Consider the following 23,517-nt stretch of genomic DNA (forward strand, 5'->3'; position numbering starts at 1 on the left):
AAATATTAAACACTTCAGTTGCACCTATTTACACACCCAGCTTTCACTACCCACCCCCAAGTCTCTCCAAGACAGGGATAAGTTCACTCCCCCACCCCCCAAGCCTAGCCCAATGAAAATTATCAGTTTGGATACTGGGCTGGTAGAAAGATCAGCTGTTGTTTATTCAGTACCTATACCACAGGTACTGTGTCGGCCTATTTACATTATCTCCACTTTATAGATTAAGAAACTGAAGCACAGAATAAAAGGAACTCATGCAAATTCAGCCTCGAGAGTGAGGACTTGAGCACAAGTGTTTGTTCTTAAGGATTCACCAAGGTCTAGTGCTGTCCAATAGAACTTTCTCCAATGATGGAAATGTTCTATGTATGTACTCTCTGACATGGTAGGAATTAGTCATTTGTAGTTATTGAGCACCTGAAATGTCTCTGGTGGAAATGAGGAAGTGAATTTTAAGCTTTATTTAACTTTAATAATTTAAATAGCTCCATGTGGCTAGGGATGACAGAGGCAGAAGCCTTAGATTTGAAGTCTACCCTCTTGCTCACTAGCTGGGAGTTTTGGGGCAAGCTGCTACATCTCAAGGAACCGCAGTTTCTTTAGCCACATGGCATCATTATTTCTCTGAGGATACCTTTTAGCCCAAATGAGCTCATTACGTGAAAAGGACCAAAGCTCTGTATAGGCACAGAGAGCAGTTTCAGAAATGAATGGTGCTTGGATGGTAATGGGGGTCTCTGGGTCGGGGCCCTTGGCACAGATAACATCAGAAACCAATCAGGAGACCACCTCTTATGGGGACCCCCAGGCCCAAGTACCAGCTACATGGTCTTGGGAAGAAAAAGCCCCACCGCCCCGCTCCTTTCATATACACAGTGCACAGACCTCATGCAGCCCCAAAGGGGCAAGAAGAGACTTTAATCAGGGGAGGCAGGATCCACCAGAATAAGAAAAGGTACAGCGAGCGTGGGAGCAGAGGAGCCAGAGCAGGCGCAAGAGCCCCAGCTCAGGAAGCTCTGGAGGACTCACCCCTCCACCTCCAGCACAGGCACTGCACTGACAGACAAGGCAAAACAGCGGCCCCTCTCAGCTGGGAGGGCACAAAGTGGCCCCTGTGGCCAGAGGTGCCTGGCTTTCAGCGCCCAGCTCTGAGGCATGGCTGGTGGCCACCAGTTAGCCCTTGTCCCCAGCCAGCACTGGGTGGCTATCTTCAGGCAGAGCTCAGGAAGCCAGCAGAGCGTCCCAACAACTTCTACTGGGCCTAAGGAGGCTCAGGAGTAAGAGGGCAAGGGAAAGGAAATGGAGTCTGAAACCCTCCTCCTTCCCTCCCTCTCTCCCCACCTGGGGCTTCGGGGGGGGGGGGAAGGGGGGAGACACACAATAGTCGCCTTCTGGCTCCAGGCCCGCCCAGACCCACAGCGACCAATATGGTACAATCACTGGGACCAGTCACAGCCACTGGAGGTGGAGGTTGTTTTGTTAAAAAAAAAAAAAAGACAAAAAGGTTACAGTCTCCTACAAGCACAGAATTTAAGTTTCAAGACGTTAAAAAAAATCTGTCCCAGCCCAGGGGACCGAACATCAGAAGCCAGCCTGACCAGGCACGTGTGGCCTTGGGGCAGGTCCACCGCTGCTTTGTTGCCCAGCTAGCAAGCATACCACCCACCTCCCGCATCGAATGCCCACCCCGACCCAGCACCCCCACCCTGCCGCCGCCGCTGCTGTTGTCGCCGCTGCCGCTCTGGGGAGTAACTCCAGGATGCCTTCGCAGAGACGCGGGGGAGTCTGAGGGGGAAGACCTTGAGATCCAGCCAGACGGTTTAAAACTGTCAAAAGAACCAAGAGGCGGTGAATGGTGATTATTACTGTATCCTGGCAGGCCTGCTCTGGGGAGGTAGGCTGATCTGAGAGCTGCCACTGTTCTCAGATTTCTGAGGGATAGGATGGGTCCCAGCACACCTTGTGGGCACCCTTTTTCTAATTCAGCCTGCGCTGAGCAGTGACTTTCAGGGCACCAGCCTTAAACCTAGCACTAGACAAGACAGAAAAATTAAGGGTGAAGTGGGCTTTTCCACAGCTCCCCTTAACCGTGTCATGGAGGCTGCTATGAAGCTCTATCACAGTGCCTTGCTTGAACTGAGGTTGCCTTCTTTCGAGATGGGGGCTCACGAGCAAGGGCTTGGGGACTAGGGAGCCAAGAGCAGAAGGACCGAGGATCTGGTACTTTGTGTCAAGCTCTGGGTGGTTCTCCAACCATAACAGGCCCTTGGAAATGTTTTCTGCCTTCAAGTATCCCCCATGGTGCCCAGAATAGCACCAGACAGTTTACAGATCAGAGATTGTGGACCAATGGCCCACAAACTGAACCCAACCTAATAATGAGTGCTGGCTGGTCCACAAAGTATTTAAAAAAATATGAATTCATTGCCAACCTTGAAAATATAAGAGATGTCGCATACAAATCCAGATTTGGGGATTCTTTTGAAAAGCTGGAAGATGAAACTGTAACGGGCGGGAGCTCTGTGGTAGTGATCCTCTTCAGATGACGCATGTGCTTACCGGGTCCCCAATAGCCCAATTCACTCACATGCATTACCTCCCTGAGCCCTGCATGCACCTGAGTATGTGACCCCTGCCAAATGCTATGGTACTATCTTGATCTTTGATCTGAAAACCAAGTTCTAAGTCCCAGTTCCTCCTCTTACTGGCTGAGGGCCCCTGAGTAGGTGACTTGACTTCCAGAGCCCAGTTCACTCACCCATAAAATAGGGATAACACATGACTCAAAGATTGTTTCAGGGATTAAATGATATATATAAATGTGCTTAGCTGTGTAATTACAGAAATGCAGTTACCATCTGAAACTAAGAGTGCACTATATGTTGGCTAATTGAATTTAAATTTTAAAAAAAGGAAAGAAATTCAGTAACCATAATTAAATGACTGGTGAATGAGCCAAATATTAAATCAGGACAAGAACTATTTTCCTTTGCAGTTGAATGTAGAGGCCTCCTAGTGCCCTGGCCATAAAACTTTGGTGCTACAATACCTAGAAAGCTTACTATGTACCAGGTGATCTGCTCTGTATACATCTCCTCATTTAATACTCAACCATACTAAAAGGTACTATTAATAGTCTCGTTTCACAGCTGAGGAAACTGAGGCTTCGAGAGATTCAGTAACATGCCCAAGTAGGCAGTGAAGCTGGACGCACGCACAGGTGGTATGACCCCATAGCCTGTGTGATTTGAACAAGCATGCTACCCTGCGTGCACAGTAAAGCTATTGTACACTGACTGCCCTCAGTATAATTAAAGCCCAGGGGAAGAAGGTGTCATTTCCATTTTTAGGAATCTGAGCTCCTTCTGGGCTGGATCTGTATGCACTGGTAGGAGTAAACACTAAATCTACTATCTAGGGATTACGGTTAACTCTAAGCAGAACATGTCAACAAACCAAAGATTGTTTGGAAGAAGAAGAAAAAAAAAAAGAAGGCATGTCCTGAATATCTAAATAAGAACAACTGTGTCATCAGCTCATCAGTGTAAACAATTCCTCCTCTTCAGAGGACTGCAGTTGGGAACACAAACAACCAAAGAGGGATCCGGAGGACTGAAGCCATGAAAGTACTGGAAAACACGTTGAAAATATCATGACTTTAAGCCTGAGAAATAGATGCTGAAAACACTCAAATCTGGGGCGCCTGGGTGGCTCAGTCGTTAAGCGTCTGCCTTCGGCTCAGGTCATGATCCCAGGGTCCTGGGATCGAGTCCCACATCGGGCTCCCTGCTCAGCGGGAAGTCTGCTTCTCCCTCTCCCACTCCCCCTGCTTGTGTTCCTGCTCTCGCTCTCTGTCAAATAAATAAATAAAATCCTTAAAAAAAAAAAAAAACATTCAAATCTGTTTGAAAAGTAGAATTACACTGATTAACTGTCCTATATTCTTGGAAAATTCCCATGTAGATTTAACTTGCCTCACCTGGGGTTTGAGCTAGATACAGGGAAGGACTGTGTACATTTTGAGATGTAGAAAGGAGCGTCTAAGTCCCCATGAGAGACTAAGGGAGGTGTCTTCGAGGCACTCAAATACAGAAAATGCCCTGCAGGTCCCAAAGATGACCCCCAGGTCCTCCAGCCCCAAGGCACCTGGCTGATGTGCCACCCACCAGAAGGTCCTATAGGCCTCAGCAAATATTCACACTGCTGGCACCACTTTACCACCAGATGCTAAGTTCTCAACCCACGACTCCTCCCTACCTCTCCTCTCGAAGGACACCAAGAAGGCCCCCCACTTACATTCTTGAGGAACTCCTCGGCTACGATGCGCGCACGAGCGTTGACCGACAGCTTCATCTCACTGATCTCCTTGTCAATCTCCTCCATGAAGTGGATCACGAAGTCCACCAATTTGTGTTTGTACATCTGCTCTGTGTGGAAGTTGGTGATCAGAAAACTGATGTCATATCCCTGGGGAAGGAAGACAGTAGAGAGGAGAAAGAGAAGAACAGGAGAGAATTAGCATCCCAGGGCACTTAGTTGGCCATGTCCTCTAGGGTCACTGAGCCACATGCTTCCTACTGGCTGTGATCTTCTCCCAAGTCTCAAGACCTTCAGGCAGCAGCCTGCCTGCTCTGCTAGGGTGTCTATGCTGGGTCCAAGTAACTAACCCAGGTGAGAATTTTGTGTCTGTCAGGCATCTCTGGAAAACTACCTGTGATAAAACAGTTGCATTCAGTCATGGGAGAGTGAAGAACTTGAAATCTTGTTACAGAAAAATCTAATGAAACAGGGAGAAGAGATGCTGTGGGAGAAGGATGGGATTGGGTTGTGTGTGAAAGAGTAATCATTTGTTCTGGGTGGCCCCAGAGGCTAGATCTAGGACCGGGAAGAATGATTTTAGCTCAGGATGAGGATGAGCTTGGCCAACACATCTGATGGTGCATGCTGCCCTGCATAGTAGTTGCTCAGTCACTGGGAATATTTTAAGTTGATTTGGAAGGGAGTCTTTGGAGAGGACTCAAGTACAAAGTCAGACAACAACTGAGCCAATGTCAACTGTGGCCTTGAGAGAATGATTTAGTTGGTGACAAAGCTTACAAAGGATTTCTGATTCATTGTGCCCTTTCTGCCGTTAGACTGTAGGCTCTGGGAAGATAAGCAACACATATTTTTTTCCTTTTCCCTGGTTGAGGCAGACCCAATTTTTCCTAATTCTGATACCCCTTATTCTCACTCCAGCTGAAATGAAGGCCAACTCTCCATTCAGGCAGTGGGTGTCCAACAGCTGGAGAAGCAGCAATCCTGGTTCTACAAACAATCCCAGGCCAATGACAGTAGACTCGGTGGGAGAATCTTGGGTATTATGAACATGTGGATCACATGGTCTCACCTCTACTGGTTTCCTTCGAAGGATAAAAAAGTTCTCTGCTCGCATCATCATGAAGCGCATGAACTTGTGGCATAAAATCTTCTCGATCTCATCAGCCTAGTAAAAGATAAACAGGGCTCCCTAAATCTGACATTACAGGCCAACAGAAACCTGTAGCCTGGTCTTCTGACCTCAATTTCCCCCAGACTCGCTGCAGGTAGTGGGGTTTCACATGGGGAGCAATCACTGCATGAATCATGGGGCATATGATTGCAACTGAATGTCTACTACATTAGAGCCTCTTCAACTCAACAGGGCATTATCATGATCTCATTTTTGCCCATCCCAGAGAGGTAATTCTGGCAAACCCAAGTCTTTTATCTGCTCCTTTGAGTCCATACCTACATTCAAAGCTGCCTCTCCCTTTCCCATTTCACTAGTGCTGTGTTTCCCAAAGTCTATGATACATACACCATCTGGAGTTATCAGAGAGAAACTTAGGTGGTCTCCGCTTTAACAACAATGACCATTAAATAATCCCCAAAGTTTTTCCCTGCTGAATTCTCATTATTTCTAGTGAAAGAATTTTGCAGCTAAGTGCTGGTATGTATGCCCTTAACACCTCCCAACACTTGTTAATCTCCCTTTTTAACAGAGCAGGGCCCAGGGATAGAGCTTTCTGTAGGAAACAGGGCCTAGTCTAAATAACAGCTTTGTTTTCTTTCACTGCAATTACTTTTTTAGAGTTCTCCCTATCTGACAAGTGATACTTTTTTCCACTATCGCATAAGGTTTCTTTTTCAAACAAATTTAAGTAAAAGAAAGTACGTCAATTTAAGGAAATCCATTAAACAAATAACTGTCTGGGTGGTACACAAATAGGGCAAAAATTATAAGAGTGGTGGGAATATGGGGGTGCCTGAGTGGCTCAGTCGTTAACTGTCTGCCTTTGGCTCAGGTCATGATCCCAGGGTTCTGGGATCGAACCCCGCATCGGGCTCCCTGCTCCGCAGGAAGCCTGCTTCTCCCTCTCCCACTCTCCCTGCTTATGTTCCCTCTCTCGCTGTGTCTCTGTCAAATAAATAAATAAAATCTTTAAAAAAAATTAAAAAAATGAGTGGTGGGAACATCAACATCACATAAAATAACGTAAGAAATTACACTTTGTTTTTTACCCTAAATCTCTTTTTCAAAGTTTATGGTTATCAAATTGGTACTGGTACTATTTATTTTTCTGAACTGGACTTATATCACTTATAAATGATTCTCTGACCTAACACCAAAACGGCCATGGCCTTGGCTGCTACTTTTCCCGACTTCTAACCTAGAGCAAGGGCTAGAAGATAGGGTTGCTATCTCTACTCTAGTGACCTGCTGAATCTGGCAAATCATTCCCTGGGTACAGTCAAGGAAATAGAGCCTGGGTTTCCTTGCACCTTGAATCTGGCATGACGATCTCTCAGATGGGGATCCCTAGCCTCCTGAGGAGGCAGGGGCTCAGTGGTGAGCTCACCTGTTTCACAGCAATGCTGACTCGGACAGAGTTGATGGAGCCCTCAATCAGAACCTTTTCCTTCTCATTCCTGCTGATGGTCACAGGTTGTAACAGGAGCTCTTTGCTACTCCTGAAAACACAATGTCAGAGAGGCCTCTGTACTACAGAAGAACAGAATGCTCAAGGAGACCCCACAGCAGGCCCAGGAATCTCTATCTGAGACCACAGAGTCCAAGGAATAGGAGACTCACAAGTAGGGGTGCTCCAAGATGGGGGCCAGCGAGTGTGTTCTCCAACAGAAGGAGCAAGGCTCTGGAGTCAGGGTGATAAGGTTTTGAAATCCAGCCTCCTCTGTTACTTTCCTTGGACAAGTTACCCTGTTGGGATCTCAATTTCCTCATCTGTAAAATGACTGATTCCTATTTCACTGGCAAGGATTGAGAGAGATCAAAAAGGGTCAATTGTCTAATAGAGTGCCTGGCACATGGTAGGAGCTTTACAAATGACAGCTCTTATTTTAAATAAGTACAGGCAAACCCATATACCATGTAGGGAACGAGAAGAGAGAGGCTGCCTTAAGGATAAGGACAAGCTAAAATCAAACAGAGTTTGGCCTCCTTTAATTATCAATTCAGAATGATTCACTTATTCAGCATTAAGACCCCTCTCAGCTCAGCTCCCATTTTGATGCCTCTGAATCTCTAGGTATTTGTAATGGTAATTAAAATACCCAGTGGAAATCATGTATGTTAAGTAGAGCAACACGAAACATGCTAACATCTTGTCAGTATTTTAAAATTCAAATCATTCCAACATGGTGTGGTAACACTGTTTATCTCAGTTATACACGTCTCAGATTAAACTTTAAAGGAGAACAGCATTAATTTAACAAAACATAAACTAGATAAGAGAAAATAACCCAAAATATGGAAAATTTGGAGTAAGGAATGAGAGAGTCCAGGTTGGCAGGGGGGAAAAACATTCTTTGATCTTTAAATTACAAGAGGACGGGGATGGCATCTAACAAAATTCTCCACTCTCTCCTTAAACTGGGTTCAATGATGACACAGGAGATACTTAACAAACAGCCCCACTCTGAGAAGTCACACTTTGTGTCAAGCAATCTTGGCTCCAGAGGAGCTTCTCCCCTGTGTTTTGTCCTGCCAACCCACTGACCCTATTTTCTGAACTGCAAATTGGGAACTATTGCTCATCGGGCAACAAGACAAATACATGGGGCGCCTGGGTGGCTCAGTCGTTAAGCGTCTGCCTTCGGCTCAGGTCATGATCCCAGGGTCCTGGGATCGAGCCCCACATCGGGCTCTCTGCTCAGCGGGGAGCCTGCTTCTCCCTCTCCCACTCCCCCTGCTTGTGTTCCCTCTCTTGCTGTGTTTCTCTCTGTCAAATAAATAAATAAAATCTTTAAAAAAAAAAAAAAAAAAAAAAGACAAATACATGAACTATAGTTGTCTTGACAACTCCAGGATGGAAATTCATGGCAGCCTCCAGACAACTGCCATCTCTGGGGCTGAACCCATCATCCCCACCCTGACCTTTCTCTTCCCTACCTGACTTCTACTTCCGGCTTGTTGTGTCGTTCCACAACCTGGGAAGAGAAATTCTCCAGGCAGAGGGCAGCCTGCAGTGTGGCCCGCACGGCACTCAGGTAGGGGCGGAGAGTGGCAGTCTGTAGGAAAAAAAACCCAAGGGAGAGTCAGGATCTGTCTTAGCAAACCCACTGGCCCCCTACTCCAGCTACATGGGAGCCAGGCAGTACTGACAGTACCTGGCTCAGATACCACAGTGAACAAAACAGACTAGGCCTTCAAGGTGCCTTTCATTCTAAGTCTAGAACAGTGTTTCTCAACAGGGGACCATTTTTCTTGCCAGGGGACATTCTGCAATGTAGGGACATTTTTGACAGGACTTGGGGTGGGGTGGGAGTGCTACTGGCATCAGGTAGAGGCCCGGCATACTGTTAAACATCCTAAAATGCACAAAAAAGAATTATTCGGGGTGTCTGGGTGGCTCAGTCAGTTAAGTGTCTGACTCTTGATTTTGGATTGGGTCATGATCTCAGAGTTGTGGGATCTAGCCCCGAATCGGGCTGCATGCTCAGCGCGGAGTCTGCCTGATTCTCTCCCTCTTCCTCTGCCCCTCCCCTATTTGCACGTGCTCTCTCTGTAAAATAAATCCAAAAAAAAAAAAAAAAAAAAAAAGACGAAAAGAATTATTCAACCCCAAATAGTGCTGAGGTTGAAAAATTCTGGTCTAAAGGCATACAGATGACAATGACTGTTCTCAAATCTGTCTTTTGAGCCAAGAATGGATAAGTCTACTGTGTGTTAGGTACTGATCTAAATGCTAAGATTTTATTTTTTTTAAAGATTTTATTTATTTGACAGATAGAGAGCACAAGTAGGCAGAGAGGCAGGCAGAGGGAGAGGGAGAAGCAGGCTCTCTGCTGAGCAAGGAGCCTGATGCGGGGCTCGATCCCAAGACTGTGGGATCATGACCTGAGCTGGGCAGCCCTTTAACTGAATGAGCCACCCAGGCGCCCCTAAATGCTAAGATTTTAAAGACCATCTCTACCTTTAAATAGCTCAACTAGGTAGAAAAGACAAAAAATAACTATGACATAAAGGAGAATGAAATGGAACAGAAGTTGATTTATAAATTGTATTTCCAGAAGAGACTGGTTTGGACATAAAAATGAAAATAGGATTAGGAGGATTTTATAATAAAAAGTAAACTAAGGACATTCCCAGTAGAGGGATCAGCTTCTACCTACACTGGTGTATCTTCAGTTCCTTGTATTAACTAAGTTCTTTCTCACCTCAGGGCTTTACACATGCTGATCCATCGAGCTACAGGGTTTTCTTCCCTCTTGACCCAAGTCATCCCTCAGACCTTGGCTTATTCAGGGAAGGCCCCTTCCTTCCTCAGAGAGGCCATTCTTGACTTCCCCCTTCATAGCATTTATTATAATTTACATGACATATCCTTCATATTTCTTTAGTAAAGTGATTTCTTCTTCACTAGACTGTAAGCTTTGTGGTCAATAGACCATGTCTCTTTATTCAAATCTACATACCCTGCACCTAGCTCAATACCTAACATATGCAATGTCTTACTCCTTTTCTATAAAATATTATGTAGAATACCACAAGCAAGGTTAGAACACCACAAAAAAGATATTAAGAATTCCGTAAGTAGTGATGAGTAAAGTGTTGCTGTATACAGAAAGCACTTTAGATTCAGTAGATGAGGCTGCAATGGTGGCCTAAAGATTCATGGGTAATCTCAAATGCCAAGCTGTTCATTTTAGCTTTTCTTTTAAGGCAGTAAGGAACTGTTGGGACTTTCTGAGGAGGAAGTTATATGACTTCACCAGTTGCACGGTGGCTCTATAGAGAATGGACTGGAGGGAAGTGAGACAAAAGGCAGAGAGGGTTATTCAAGGAACGCTGATGAGAGCCTGAGGCAGTGGAAAGGACAAGCAGAGGGTATCACAAGAGTTGGACTGTCATAAGATGTAGAGAATAATGGAATCAAAAAACACCTCCCAACAAACTGTGGTTCACCCATACAATGAAATACTATTCAGGAATAAAGAGGAATAACTAGTGATACATGCAGCATGGATGAATCTCAAATGCATTATGGTTAAGAAGCCACATTGGGACGACTGGCTGGTTCAGTCTGAAGAGCCTGTGACCCTTGATCTCAGGGTCGTGGGTTTGAGCCCCATGATGGGTGTAGAAAATACAAAAATAAATAAATAAACTTAATTTTTTAAAAAGCCACATCAAAAGGCCTACATCCTGAAGAATTCCATTTATATGACAATATCAAAAAGGCAAAACTATAGGAGAAAAAAAATCAGTGGTTGCCGGGAATGGGGAGAAGACAGGACTGGTAACAGAGGGACTTGAGGGAACTTTTTGAGGAAACATTGTTACCTTGGTTGTAGTAGTGGTTACATTATTGTGTTTGTCAAAATCCATAGATGATAAACTTAAAAAAAGGGTGATTTTTAGATGACAAGCCCCATGACACCTGCCCTTTCACAGATAAAATGCATTCTCATGTAATACCTCAATAAAGTTGACTTTTAAAAAATCCAAGTGGGATAGCCTCAATTAGAAAAATAGAAAATCCAGGCTTCTAGCAGAGGTACGAAGACACAAAGCCAGGATAAGCAACATAAAAAGAAAAGCAAGTTTAGGAGAGAAAATGATGTTTGATCTGAAGGCCTAATCTGCAGTTGTCTTCAAGATATCCAGGCAAACCTTAAAAGAGAACTAGGAAGACAGATTCAATAGCCACCAGAACACACAAGGTCATCAAAGCCGGGACTAGACAGGTACCACTAGGAAAAATGTAAAGAGGAAGGTGGTGAGCCCAAGCCTCAACTCCCGGGAACACCCACATTTATCAAATGGGAGGATTTCCAGGAAGGGAGGGATCAGTAGTATCAGAGCTCACGTACTATGGTTAAGGTTAACGCGGTTTAATTCTGACCAGGAAGAGGTCTGGGTGGTGGGAGCATAAAAGAGATACTTCTGTGGCGTAGAAACAAGGCAGGGAGTAAGGAGAAGAGTGGGATAAGGAAGTGTAGACTCTTCCTCTGGAAAACTGGGGTCAAGCGGGCAGGAGAGGACAAGACAAGTGTACTTAGGGAAGTTCTCCTCGGGGTGAAGAGACTTTACTATGTGCCTCAGCGACCCTACTACGGGCAATGAGGCCTACTAAGTGCCTTCAAGGCGCTAACACCAGCCTAGGAGGTCCCACTTCCGGCGTCCTCTATGCCTCACCATTCCCCACCTGGATCGAAAGCCAAACCATGAAGCTGCAAGGCCTGCTTAAGAGGGCGTACCCCGCTCGCCCCTTCCTCACTTCGGCTCCCGCCCCACCCTCTCTCTCCCAGCCACCTCGTGCCCCCACACCCAGCAGCATCCCTCAGCCCCGGGCCTCTCCGCTGCAAAGCCGCATCTCCCCCAGACCCACAGCTCTGAGGCAAAACAGCGGGGGGTCCCTGGACCGGGGCCCGGCTCTCTCACCATCGCGGGCGCTGGCTGGGCCGGAAAGCGGAAGTGCGGAAGTGGCCAGCCCCGCGACGCCTGCCCTTTCGCGAGAAGCGCAGCCTCAGTCTCCGCCCGGACTTCCGGACGGTACCATCTATGATCCGAGCGTAGAAGGGGGTGCTTAGGAACACTTGGTCCTTTGGAGGTTTCCCCGCTAGGGCTGTCTTGACATTTTTAGACTCCTGAAGTCTCAAATCGATACTCAAGCTTATCCCGTTATCGATGCAGGTCTCGCCTGTGACTTTGGCCTTCTTGTCTTTGGACTGTCTTTCCCCATAGTCAGGCAATGGTGCAGCCCGGCCTCAGGTTGGGCACCATATTAGGACAAGGCGAGGCGGAGGAGCCCTTCGTTCCTTCCGGTTCTGCGCCCCTATCCTTTCTCTGAGCCCCTCCTCCTTGCAGCCCCTGGGGCTCGGCGGGACTAACAGCCCGGCTGAGAACGCGGCTATCGAGCCCCGCCCCCAGCCTCAGGCTGTTCCCCAGAGTAGGCCTGAGGCATACCCTTCCCCCCGCCCACCTGCAGCGGGTTCGCTCGCGGCCTGTAAACCCTTCCCCGCAAGCCATATCAGGCTCTCCCTCGCGTCTCCCACCCCCGCGTCCTCTGCAGGGGGCCCGCCCCTAGCCAGTTCCGGGGCGGTTGCTCCCACCAACCGGAACTCCCCGCCCCCTCCCGTGGCCTGGGGGCCGTAGGAGGCAGCAGGAGGCTGCAGTGAGGAGGTAGAGGGGGCGGGGGCCGCGTTAGGGGGTCCCTAGAGGACGGGGACCCTGAAGGCAAGTCACTGGGGCGACCCACGGGAGGGGCCAGCCATTACACAGGCGCACTTCTGTGCCAGGCACTGAACTGGGCTCTTGACGAGCATCCTCTCTTAATCCTCAGAACATCCCGGGGAGGTAGGTACTGTTGTGATCCCCATTTTACAGACTTCTTATGGGGAAACAGACTCAGATTTCTTTTGTCCCCATTTTGTAGATGGAAAAACCGAGACTCAGGAAGGGTAAATAATATGTTCAGAGCTACATAAATAGAGAATGGTAGAGGCTGGGCTTGAACCCAGGTATGTCTGGCTTACCAGCCCACATTCTTAACCACTGTCAGGGGCAAAGAGAAGGGACAAAGATAGGAGGAGGTAAGACAAGGAGAAGCTGGGAGGCACAGAGAACATTAACATTGTAAGAATGGGATGTTTGGAGCTCAGGGGCTTTGCAGAACTCAAGGAGGAGTAGAACGGAAAAGCATCAGGAAGATAGGGCTTGGTATATCACGGAAATTAGTGGCACAGACTCACAACTACATCTTGGTAACCTTGGGCAGGTACCTATGCTTACAGAGTCTGAGTTTCCTTCACTGTAAAGTGTAGATCACCATTGTCCCTTCTCATGGGGTTGGGTGAGGAATTCAGTGAGAAGCCCCTAAAGTGTCTGTACCTAGTTTGGTGTACAGTAAGTGCTCTGTGGGTAGGAGCAGTGCCATCAACCTTGTCAATAAGGTACTGAAGCCGGGCTTTCTCCTTGAGTCTGTCCCTGGATGAAGGGAGCTCTTGGACTTTTCTTGTGCCAGTTTATCTCCTACCAATGGCTCTCTCCTCTCCAGTTCCACAGGGTCCCGTATCCTGGGCCATGAGTGAACTGAAGGACTGCCCCTTGCAGTTCCATGACTTCAAGTCTGTGGACCACCTGAAGGTCTGTCCACGCTACACGGCCGTGCTAGCCCGCTCTGAGGATGATGGTATCGGCATCGAGGAGCTGGACACTCTGCAGCTGGAGCTTGAGACCCTGCTTTCCTCTGCCAGCCGGCGCCTGCGGGTTCTCGAGGCTGAAACCCAGGTGATACCCTACAGAGAGGATATCACCAGGGGTGGACTGTGACAAGTTATGGGATGGGTCATTGAGTTAGCCCCACCTGCAGAGGCCTGGGGTACAGGAGCTTAGAGGGCTAAGGAGAGACCCAAGCTGGGCTCACGTGACACATAGATTATACAAGAATGTGCATGATCCTTATAAATGGCAAGATTTCCAATTTACTAAGCCTTTATTGACCCCAACCCCCATTATGTTCTGGGTCCTGTGCTAGTCATTAGAGAGAGGTAATTAGGACACTTCTGGCCTTCAGGGAGTTTGCCAAATAAAGGGAGGGAGAGGTCAGACAAATACCAGGTGATGTTGTGTTATGGTTAGAAGTACCAGGGGAACTGGATTGAGAAGACCTGGATTTGAATCCTGGCTTAAGCACTTGCTTAGTGTTGCTGTTTCCTAGCTATATGACTGGGAAAGTTGCCTCCCTTTGCATCAATTCCCTATCTGCAAACTGGGATACCTTTGAGCTTTTGTGAGGATTAAAAGAGAGGGTTTTTTTTTTGCAAAGCCTCAGGCTGATATCTAACATTAAGTATTTCAGATGTTAATTATTTGTACTCTTCACTATGTAAACATCCCCTGAGCCCTGTGTGTCAGATGCTATGCCAAATCCTGGGGAGCAGACTTAGTTAAGATGAATTTCCTCATCTCTAGTAGCTTATAATCTAGTTGAAAAGACAAGGTATGCTGTTCGTTCCAGTATGATCAAACAACACATTTAGGCCTGCAGTGGGGGTACAAAGTGTCAGAGACCCAGGGAGGACCAAGATGCCATTTTAATTGGACCTCAAAGGATGAATAGTTAACTTGTGGTCCCTGGGAGTGCACTGAAGCTTTTTGAGCAGGGCTGTGGCATATTCGGTTGTATTTTAGCATGTAAGAAGCTGGGTAACTGATGTGGAGAAGGCTTCCCAGTTGTGGTGACATTTGAAGCGAAGGTCTGCTGGGAGGCTTGTTTGCATTCACCAGAAAGTTACCAGCAGCATATTCCAGTGCTCATATGCACTGGGGCATGATCATTTGTTTGACCTAAACACTGTGTGACTGGCTTGAGTGATACAGAGGTGAATCAGTACAGACAAATGGAATGATGAGAAGTATATGAATAAAGTCCTGTGAGGTAGGCACAGTAAAGGAACTGAGTTTTGAAGGATGAGTAGGAGTTTACTAAATAAAAGGGGATGGATAAATAAGACTTTGGAGCCTTCTCAAGTTCTAGCTCCTAGTTCTTCACTAGGAGAAAAACTTGTCCTATGACTTCTCTTCTCCCCCTCAGTGATAGTCTCTGCAAATTTCAGATCCTCACTGACTGGCAGGATAAGAAAGGTGATCGACGATTCCTGAAGCTGGGTCGAGAACATGAGCTTGGAGCTCCCCCAAAACATGGAAAGCCGAAGAAGCAGAAACTGGAAGGGAAGGCGGGACATGGGCCAGGCCCTGGCCCTGGCCGGCCCAAATCCAAAAACCTTCAGCCCAAGATCCAGGAATATGAATTCACTGATGACCCAATTGACGTGCCACGGATCCCCAAGAATGATGCCCCCAACAGGTTCTGGGCCAGAAAATATAAAGGGGCCTTGGGATTCAGGCAGTAGAGGCTGTGGAGGGGCCTGGAGGCGAGGATGGTGGGGCAGGAGGTGCCCATTCAGGATCTGCTTCTCCTTGCAGGTTCTGGGCTTCCGTAGAGCCCTACTGTGCTGATATCACCACTGAGGAGGTACGCACACTAGAGGAACTACTGAAACCCCCAGAGGACGAGGCTGAACATTACAAGGTAGAAACCCTGGGCCTTGGTAGACAGGGTGGTGAACAGGAGGGCTCAGAGGTGCCTCCGAATCAAAGATCCCAAAGTCATGTATCATCTTCCTTCCCCTACTCTGCCGTAGTCTAGTCAACCTACCCAGACACCCAGGCTCTGATTCTCAGCTCTCTTGCATTGCCTCCTCTCTACCCCATCCAAATGATCACATACATCCTGAGGCATCTACTTCAGTGACACCGTCCTTTGTCCCAACATCTCTGTTACCTCTGCTTTGATTCAAGCCTTCATTAGCTTTCACCCAAATGGTCTCTTAATACTTCCTGCCTCCAGACAGACTTTTTGTTTTCTTTTTTTAATATATTAAAGTTTTCTTATGATGTAAATAAAACTGGATCCATTAAAGAAAATGTAGAAAATACAGAAAAGTGTCAGGGAGCACTCTCCTATAGGTCAGCTGTTGTGATCGGATGTGACGCAGGCCTACTCCCAGGCCTCCCAGGCCTCCCCTGACTCCCGTACAAGATGGACTCCAAGCATCTCGGTCCTTGGTGACACAGCCCTACTGCCCCTCTCCAGTTTCCTCAGCCATGCCCCCTCGTCACTGCTGCATTTACCAGCCCTGCCAGGCACCTTGCCCTCACCTCAGGCCCACCCAGGCTCTTTGCTGGTCTCTGGGCCTCTGTACATGCTCTTTTTCCCTTAGCAAACTAATTGGTCCTTCAAATCACTGATCCCTTGTTATCTCCACCAGAACACCTTTGTAGACTCCCCGCAGAAAGTTTCTTTTTCATGTGCCACAACACCTTGACCTACCTCTAGCACTTCAGTTCTTTGAATTTTTAAAAAAATTATTTGAAAAAGAAATTATTTGAAAAGTTAATTCATATAGGCAGTAGTAAATTCAAGTAATACAAATGAGAATTTCTTCTCCTGACACTAAGGCTCTTAGGTCTCTCTAGGGACAACAGCTATGACCTGAGATGATCCAGGTACATACACCATTCTGCACCTATATCTTGGAAATTGTTCCATACTGGCTCCCATGTGTGTCTTAGTTGGTTTTGTACCTGTCTCTCTTACTAGACTGTGAGCGTAGAGATTTTTATCTCCTTTGTTTCTTCCCACCTATGCAAGGCACGGGCCTTAGCCCTGGGGTAAGTCCTTGGGAGACAGATAAGTGAAGGAATGAATGATGAGCCTATTGGCAGTGTCCCAAGTGCACAGAGAGCCCCCACTCACCCCGGGCATGGCTTGCCAGTGTTTACCCCTTTTGAGCCGGGTGGCATCTCCCCACAGATCCCACCCCTGGGGAAGCACTACTCCCAACGGTGGGCGCAGGAGGACCTGCTGGAGGAACAGAAGGATGGGGCCCGAGCAGCAGCTGTGGCTGACAAGAAGAAAGGTCTCATGGGGCCACTGACCGAACTGGACACTAAAGGTAGGCCCCTCGCCTCCCTGCCCACCCCAGGCCAGGACTTGAGTTCCCAGATCTCAGCCCACCTGTCTACCGTTTCTCTGCCCACTTTAGATGTGGATGCCCTGCTGAAGAAGTCTGAGGCCCCGCATGAGCAGCCGGAAGATGGGTGCCCCTTTGGTGCTCTGACGCAGCGCCTCCTACAGGCCCTGGTGGAGGTGAGCACCCTAACTCAAAACAGGAATTATGCTTACTTTCTGTTTTAATGTTTTATTTTGTGTTGAGGTATATCATACATTTAGAAAGGTACATAGATCTTAAATGTATAGATTGATAAATTTTCACACATAAGCACACTTGTATATCTGGCCTCAGGGTCACAAAATCAAGCATTGCCAGTGTCCCTGAGCCCCTCTCATGCCCCTCCCAATTCCAGTCTCCCCCAAAAGTAGCCACTACAGCACAGTTACTTTTGTTGAGTGTTAGCTAAGGGCCGAGCCCTGTGCACGGGCTTTCCACACATCCTCCTGTTGGAGGCAAGGACAGTGGTTCGCCCCGTGTTGCATACTAGAAGATTGAAGCTCAGAAAAGGGAACTGTTTGCTTGAGGTTTTACAGCTGATAATTAGGAGGAGGACCCAAAGCCCAGGTACAGAGTCCCCTTCTTTATGCCTACTGTCTGGCCTTAGGCACATCCCTTCACCTCATTGAGCCTTAGTTTTCTTCCTGGCTCAAACACAGTAGTGTTTTTCTCTCGTTTAAAAGTCTGGGGCACATGTTCCAGGTTGGCTGAGGTGGGAGTGAGGGGAGATCTCAGCCCCACACCATCAGACAAGGACCCCAGTTGTGGTGGCTTTTCCACCCTAAACATGCACTCTGTACAAGGTCATTCTGGGTATGATTGCTACTCCAAGCCCACAGAAAAAGAGCAAGAAAGAATGTGTGAAGGAAGGTTTATGGGCCATGACTGGCTGTGGCTCTTATCTCTCCTGATCTCTTTTCACTGGAGAGAATTTGTCACATGACCACATCTGACTACAAGGGGAGCTGGGAAGTGTAGTGTAGCTGGGCAGCCCTAAGCCCAGCTACAGAAAGGTGAGAATGACTTTTGGACAGCCAGCAGCCCTGCCACGTCGTGCTCAGCACGGTGCCTAGTACAGTGCAAATGCTTAGCTCTTCTCTTTACTGTTGTTGAGTATTATCATTGCTCATCTGTGCTCCCTTCTTTTGGTATCAGTACGAAAAAGGGGTTTCTAAAATGATCAGAGCTTTCTGGAATCAGTTTGGGAAGGCTTCCTAGAGGGATGGGAACAATAAAAGAGTTTTTCTGGTCTGTGAAGACTGAAGACTCTGACTGCAGGTTAGAGAGGAGCAAGAAAAATACTACAGCTCTTACTCCCTCCATCCCATTCCTGTGGTCTTCTAGGAAAATATTATTTCCCCTATGGAGGACTCTCCTATTCCCGACATGTCTGGGAAAGAATCGGGGGCCGACGGGGCAAGCACCTCTCCCCGCAATCAGAACAAGCCCTTCAGGTGAGTGACAACTCTGTCCATATCCTACTATCTGTCCCCTGCCTCTGTTGACTTCTTTCCATCCCAACATGGGGAGGTCTTCATTAAAAGAGAGGTTGAGGGCATTTTGACGAAACCCAATGGAAGTTTCAGACATGCATGCTGGCCCAGTATTTCTGCGTGCATAGATTTAAGTACAGGGTTGTTCATCATAGCACTGTTCATACTGTAAATGATCTAAATGTGCAACTGGCTAAATAGTTGTAATTCCACATGATGAAATAACTTGTAACTGTTAATCATCTTAGAGAAACCTGGTTAATTGACATGAAAAGATGTAACAAGAGAGTGTTAAATGGAGAAAGTGTGAGTTGAGCACAATACAGTTTGATCCTGTTTTTACTCAGCATATATTTAAATGTGTGCACATAAGGAAAAAAACCTAAAATAATGTGTAATAAAAGATTGGAAAAAACATGTAACAAAATCTGTAATATATATGGTGTATAAGTAACATAAAATATGTAATTTTTGTTATGTGTAATGTTAATAACAGCGAAGTAACAGTAATATTTTTAATAGTAACATAAAATAATAGTGGTTCTCTCTGAGTTGTTGGCATTACAGGTTTTTCTGTATTTTTTGACAATGGATATGTGTTGGCTTATGTTTGAAACAAGACCAGATGTGTGTCTCTATTTTTTTTCCAGCGTATTGTGCAATAATTGACATATATCCCTGTATGAGTTTAAGGTATACATGTACAAAACATATAGTGGTCTGATTTACGTATGTTGTGAAATGATTACCACAGTAGGTTTAGCTAACATCCATCTTCTCACATAGATACAATAAAGAAAAAAAAAGGAAAAATATTTCTCCTTGTGATGAGAACTCATAGGATTTACACTCTGTATCATACAGTAGTGTTAGCTACGGTCATTGTGTTGTATAAAATATCCTGGGACTTACTTATAATTGGAAGTTTGTACCTTTTGATCACCTTCCTCCAGTTCTCCCCCCCACCCACCCTCTGACTCTGGTAATGGAAAGTCTGATCTCTTTTTCTATGAATTTGTGTTTTTTTTAGATTCCACATATAAGTGAGATTATGTGGTATTTGTTTTTCTCTCTCTGACTTATTTCACTTAGCATAATGCATTCAAAGTCCATCCATGTTGTCACAAATGGTAGGATTTCCTTGTTTTTTTTAAGGGTGAATAATAATCTATTGTATATATACCACAATTTCTTTATCCATTCATCCATCAGTGGACACTGAGGTTGCTTCCATATCTTGACTATTGTAAATAATGCTGCTGTGAACATGGGGGTGCAGATATGTTCTCCAGTTAGTATTACATTTCCTTTGTACATACTCACAGAATTAGAGTACTGGATCATGTGGTAGGCTCTGTTTTTAATTTTTTGAGGATCCTCCACACTGTGTTCCACAGTGTCTGCACCAGTTTACATTCCCACCAACAGTGCAGGAGGGTTCCTTTTTCTCCAGATTCTCACCAGCATTTGTTGTCTCTTGTCTTTGTGATGATGGCCATTCTAACAAGCCAGAGGTGATAACTCATTGTGGTTTTAATTTGCATTTCTCTAATAACTAGGGATGTTGAGCATCTTTTCATGTACCTGTTGGCCTTTTATATATCTTCTTTGGAGAAATGTCTATTCAGGAACTTTGCCCATTTTTTTAATTGGGTGGGTTTATTGCTTTTGAGTTATAGGAGTTCTTTATATATGATGGTTATTAACTTCTCATCGGGTATATCGTTTGAGAATATTTTTCCCATTCCATAAGTTATTTTCTCACTTTGCTGATGATTTCTTTTGCTGTGCAGAAGTAGTTTTTTGATGTAGTCCTGCTTGTTAATTTTTGTTTTGTTGCTTGTGTTTAGGTGTCATAGCCAAAAAGTCATTGCCAAGACCCATGTCAAGGAGCTTAGCTCTTAACATTTTCTCTTTTTTTTTATGCCTAGATAGAGAGGGGGTGCCCAAAGAGAAAAGAATGTGTTCACTAACCTTGGGAAGCTCTCCGGGATTCCCCCTCTAAGCTGGCTCTTGAGCTAAGGACTCCCTTCCTCTGTAGTGTGCCACATACCAAGTCCCTGGAGAGCCGCATCAAGGAGGAGCTGATCGCGCAGGGCCTGCTGGAGTCGGAGGACCGCCCTGCAGAGGACTCGGAGGATGAGGTCCTGGCAGAGCTGCGCAAGCGGCAGGCCGAGCTGAAGGCACTCAGTGCCCACAACCGCACCAAGAAGCACGACCTGCTGAGGTGAGTGTGGCCAGGTGGCATGGGCCGGGGGGTGGCCAGGGCGGCCTGGACCACTGCTGCTCGCCTTCTGGGGGCTTCACAACAGGGTTCCCAAACCCGGCAGGGCCTCTAAATCACCCAGAGAGCCTTGGAAAAAATACCATTGCCAGGTACCACAGACTCTAGGGCTCAGGCATCTGTGATTGATTTATTTACCTATTTGGAATTGTGGTGAAAAAAACGTATAATGTAAAATTGATTCTTTCAGCCTTGTTTATGTGTACAGTTCAGTGGTATTACCTACATTTACATTGTTGTGTGATTTATTTTAATTTTTTCATGCTTATTTTCGTTTTCCCCCAACATATTTTTATGACAAATTTCATAAACACAGAACATCTGAAGGAGTAGTACGATAAACAGCAATATACTGTCTACCTGGATTTATCAACTGTTAACAATTTGGTTGGATATCTGTGATTATTATTGGTCCTTCACTGGAAATTGCCCAGTATTTTAGTATCAGTTCTTTAAGGAATTGGTCACAATATCTTTCATTTTATATTGACTCCCATCCATCTTGCCCTGCATTGGTCATGACAAAAGTATAGGTGACGTCTGGAGGGAGATTATGTTAGTTGTTGCCCTTTATGGAGGGAGGTAGAGAAGCAGCCTCACTGACAGGTGTATCTTCCCCTCACAGAGCCCCAGCAGGGCAGGGCACACTCGTTCATTTGGCCAGCTCTGCCTGTCTCTCGCACGTTGTACTGGGGGCTAGGAAGAGAGGCAAAGCAAAGGCTTGTGGTCTACAGGTGGGTTATTGGTAAAGAAGTGCACCATTAAAAAGAGAGGGAACTGCTGACAAGCTGCTAAGGAGGTGCTTAAGGATAAGGGTGCACTGAGTGCCTACGGTGCACCAGGGGCTTTATGTACATCCTCCTGTTTAATCGTGACTACTGTCCAAGGGGTAGGTGGTATTTTCCCTGTTTCCTAGAAGAGGAAGTAAAGGGCCAATGAGGTGAGTGCTCTCCTGAAGGTCATACAGCCAGTAAACAACCAAGTTGCAACTTGAGCCCAAAGCTAAATGCAAAGCCTCTTTCTAGTTCCCTTTCATGCAAAAGCAAGAAGAGGAAAATAACAGATGAAAGAGGTACTGAGTGGGGAGGAGGAGAGAGGGTGAGAGGGAGAAGCAAGGATGTGCAGATAGAGAGGTAGTGGACAGTGAATGAACTAGCTTGGGTTATCAGAAGGCCAGAGTCCAGCCCTCAGTCCTGCTATGGACCGGCTGCAGGGCCTTAAGCAAAGTATCTCCTGTCCTGAGCAGCAGCTTCCCCTTCTAGAAGATTAACAGGTTGGACTAGGTCAGATCCACCAACAGAGGAATTTATCAGTCGGATTTCATTTACAGGAGTTGGTTTGGCATCTCACGTGCTTCATGTAGACCGCAGGCTGCCTAGACCCTTAGGTTGCTCTGAAATTTGGATACTGAAGTAAGCAGGTCTTTTGCTGACACTAGAACACCTTTTAAAGAAGGTTGTTTGGAGCCAGCCTGCCTTAATTCAGATCTCCTACTCACTAGTTGTGGGATCTTGGGGTGTTTCTTACTCTCCTTGACTTCTGTTTTATCACTGGTAACGTTGGGATAATAGTACCTACCTCACAAGGTTGTTATGAGGATTAATTCTGCTGACATATTTGAAGGGCTTGAGATTAAACCTAGCACGTAGTACCATATAAATGTGGTTCAGTAACTTTGCTTTTTGGTATGAAACGGTCCACAGGAGTGCCAGCCTGGGGTGATGCGTGGGTTCAGTCTGAAACAGGGAGGGGGGGCCCCACTGTGGAGGTGGGCTTCCCATGGCACCTGGCTGGCTGGTCCCCACAGGCTGGCAAAGGAGGAGGTAAGCCGGCAAGAGCTGAGGCAGCGGGTCCGCATGGCAGACAACGAGGTCATGGATGCCTTCCGGAAGATCATGGCTGCCCGGCAGAAGAAGCGGACCCCCACCAAGAAGGAGAAGGACCAGGCCTGGAAGACTCTGAAGGAGCGTGAGAGCATCCTAAAGCTGCTGGATGGGTAGCCCTCACCCCTGCCTCATGCTGCCTGCCCCTGGCCTGGGGGAAGGAGGGGTGGGAAGCCCACTTCCTTCTCTGGGCTGCCCAAACCATAGGCCTGTGGCCACCTGTTAAATGTCAAATCGTGGCAGTCTCTAGAGGACTGTGGCCTTTCCCTGAGGTCTTGTGACCCAGCTCTGTTCAGCCAGGACATGGGAGGCCCTGCTGGGCTGGCCTGGGGCCCTGTCTGTGCTTCCCCCTCTTTACTATCCCCCACGCCCACACCTCTCTCCCTCAAGGACTTCTCCCTTGTGGTTTTGTAAAGTGCAAACCTAAAAGTAAAGTGACTGCTGTGGTTTTTAAAAAAGTACCCAGAATCTTTGAATGTCTGTTATTGTGGGGTAGAAAAGAACTGGTGTGGGTGGCAAAGGAGGGCATGCTTGGGGGCTCTCAGCCTTTGGCCACTCACCCATGTCATTGATTCAGGAAGAACTCTCTGAGGATACCTGCGGCTGCAGGTAACAGAATACCCTCAGCTCAGACTGGATTCACAACAAGGAAATGTGTTGGTCGGGGCCTCGGTGGTCCTGGGGCAGGGTGGCCCCCGGGGTTGGCCAAGCCAGCAACTCAACAGGACCATCAAGGGTCCAGCTATCTCTCTGCTGCCCTCCGCCACATCAGCTTTTGCCTAAAATAGGTTTT

The 23,517-nt window shown here is 46.8% G+C and overlaps 2 protein-coding genes across 4 annotated transcripts; one reads left to right on the forward strand and one right to left on the reverse strand.

The window, feature by feature from the left end:
* Positions 1-889: 889 nt before the first annotated feature.
* ARPC4 (actin related protein 2/3 complex subunit 4) lies at positions 890-12,063 on the reverse strand. Its single transcript, XM_036079824.2, has 6 exons — positions 11,930-12,063; positions 8,435-8,553; positions 6,885-6,996; positions 5,393-5,488; positions 4,300-4,470; positions 890-1,829 (listed from the first exon to the last, which is right to left on the reverse strand). The coding sequence occupies exons 1-6, from the start codon at positions 11,930-11,932 to the stop codon at positions 1,824-1,826; spliced, it is 507 nt and encodes a 168-aa protein (XP_035935717.1). The 5' UTR covers positions 11,933-12,063; the 3' UTR covers positions 890-1,823.
* Positions 12,064-12,334: 271 nt separating this feature from the next.
* Positions 12,335-23,185, forward strand: TADA3 (transcriptional adaptor 3). Of its 3 annotated transcripts, none has more exons than XM_036079801.2 (9): positions 12,335-12,670; positions 13,545-13,777; positions 15,106-15,356; positions 15,476-15,581; positions 16,866-17,007; positions 17,098-17,201; positions 18,409-18,518; positions 20,599-20,784; positions 22,649-23,185. In XM_036079801.2, exons 2-9 carry the CDS (start codon positions 13,571-13,573, stop codon positions 22,839-22,841), a joined length of 1,299 nt encoding a protein of 432 aa, XP_035935694.1. In that variant the 5' UTR covers positions 12,335-12,670; positions 13,545-13,570; the 3' UTR covers positions 22,842-23,185. The 3 variants fall into 3 exon arrangements, with proteins under 3 accessions (XP_035935694.1, XP_035935693.1, XP_035935695.1); XM_036079800.2 differs by having other exon boundaries at positions 12,336-12,844; XM_036079802.2 differs by lacking the exon at positions 12,335-12,670 and adding an exon at positions 13,302-13,440.
* Positions 23,186-23,517: the final 332 nt, after the last annotated feature.

This window comes from Halichoerus grypus, chromosome 1, assembly GCF_964656455.1.
Source record: "Halichoerus grypus chromosome 1, mHalGry1.hap1.1, whole genome shotgun sequence".
NCBI lineage: Eukaryota > Metazoa > Chordata > Mammalia > Carnivora > Phocidae > Halichoerus > Halichoerus grypus.

Excerpts from the sequence above, each read along its gene's own strand:
- ARPC4 (XM_036079824.2), bottom strand. Across the intron at positions 5,489-6,884 it reads TCAGCATTGCTGTGAAACAG|GCTGATGAGATCGAGAAGAT; the intron begins GTGAGCTCACCA and ends ATCTTTTACTAG. Across the intron at positions 4,471-5,392 it reads TTCGAAGGAAACCAGTAGAG|GGATATGACATCAGTTTTCT; the intron begins GTGAGACCATGT and ends TTCCTTCCCCAG.
- TADA3 (XM_036079801.2), top strand. The coding sequence starts at position 13,571 with ATGAGTGAACTGAAGGACTGCCCCTTGCAGTTCCATGACTTCAAGTCT. Across the intron at positions 17,008-17,097 it reads GACCGAACTGGACACTAAAG|ATGTGGATGCCCTGCTGAAG; the intron begins GTAGGCCCCTCG and ends TGCCCACTTTAG. Across the intron at positions 17,202-18,408 it reads TCCTACAGGCCCTGGTGGAG|GAAAATATTATTTCCCCTAT; the intron begins GTGAGCACCCTA and ends GTGGTCTTCTAG.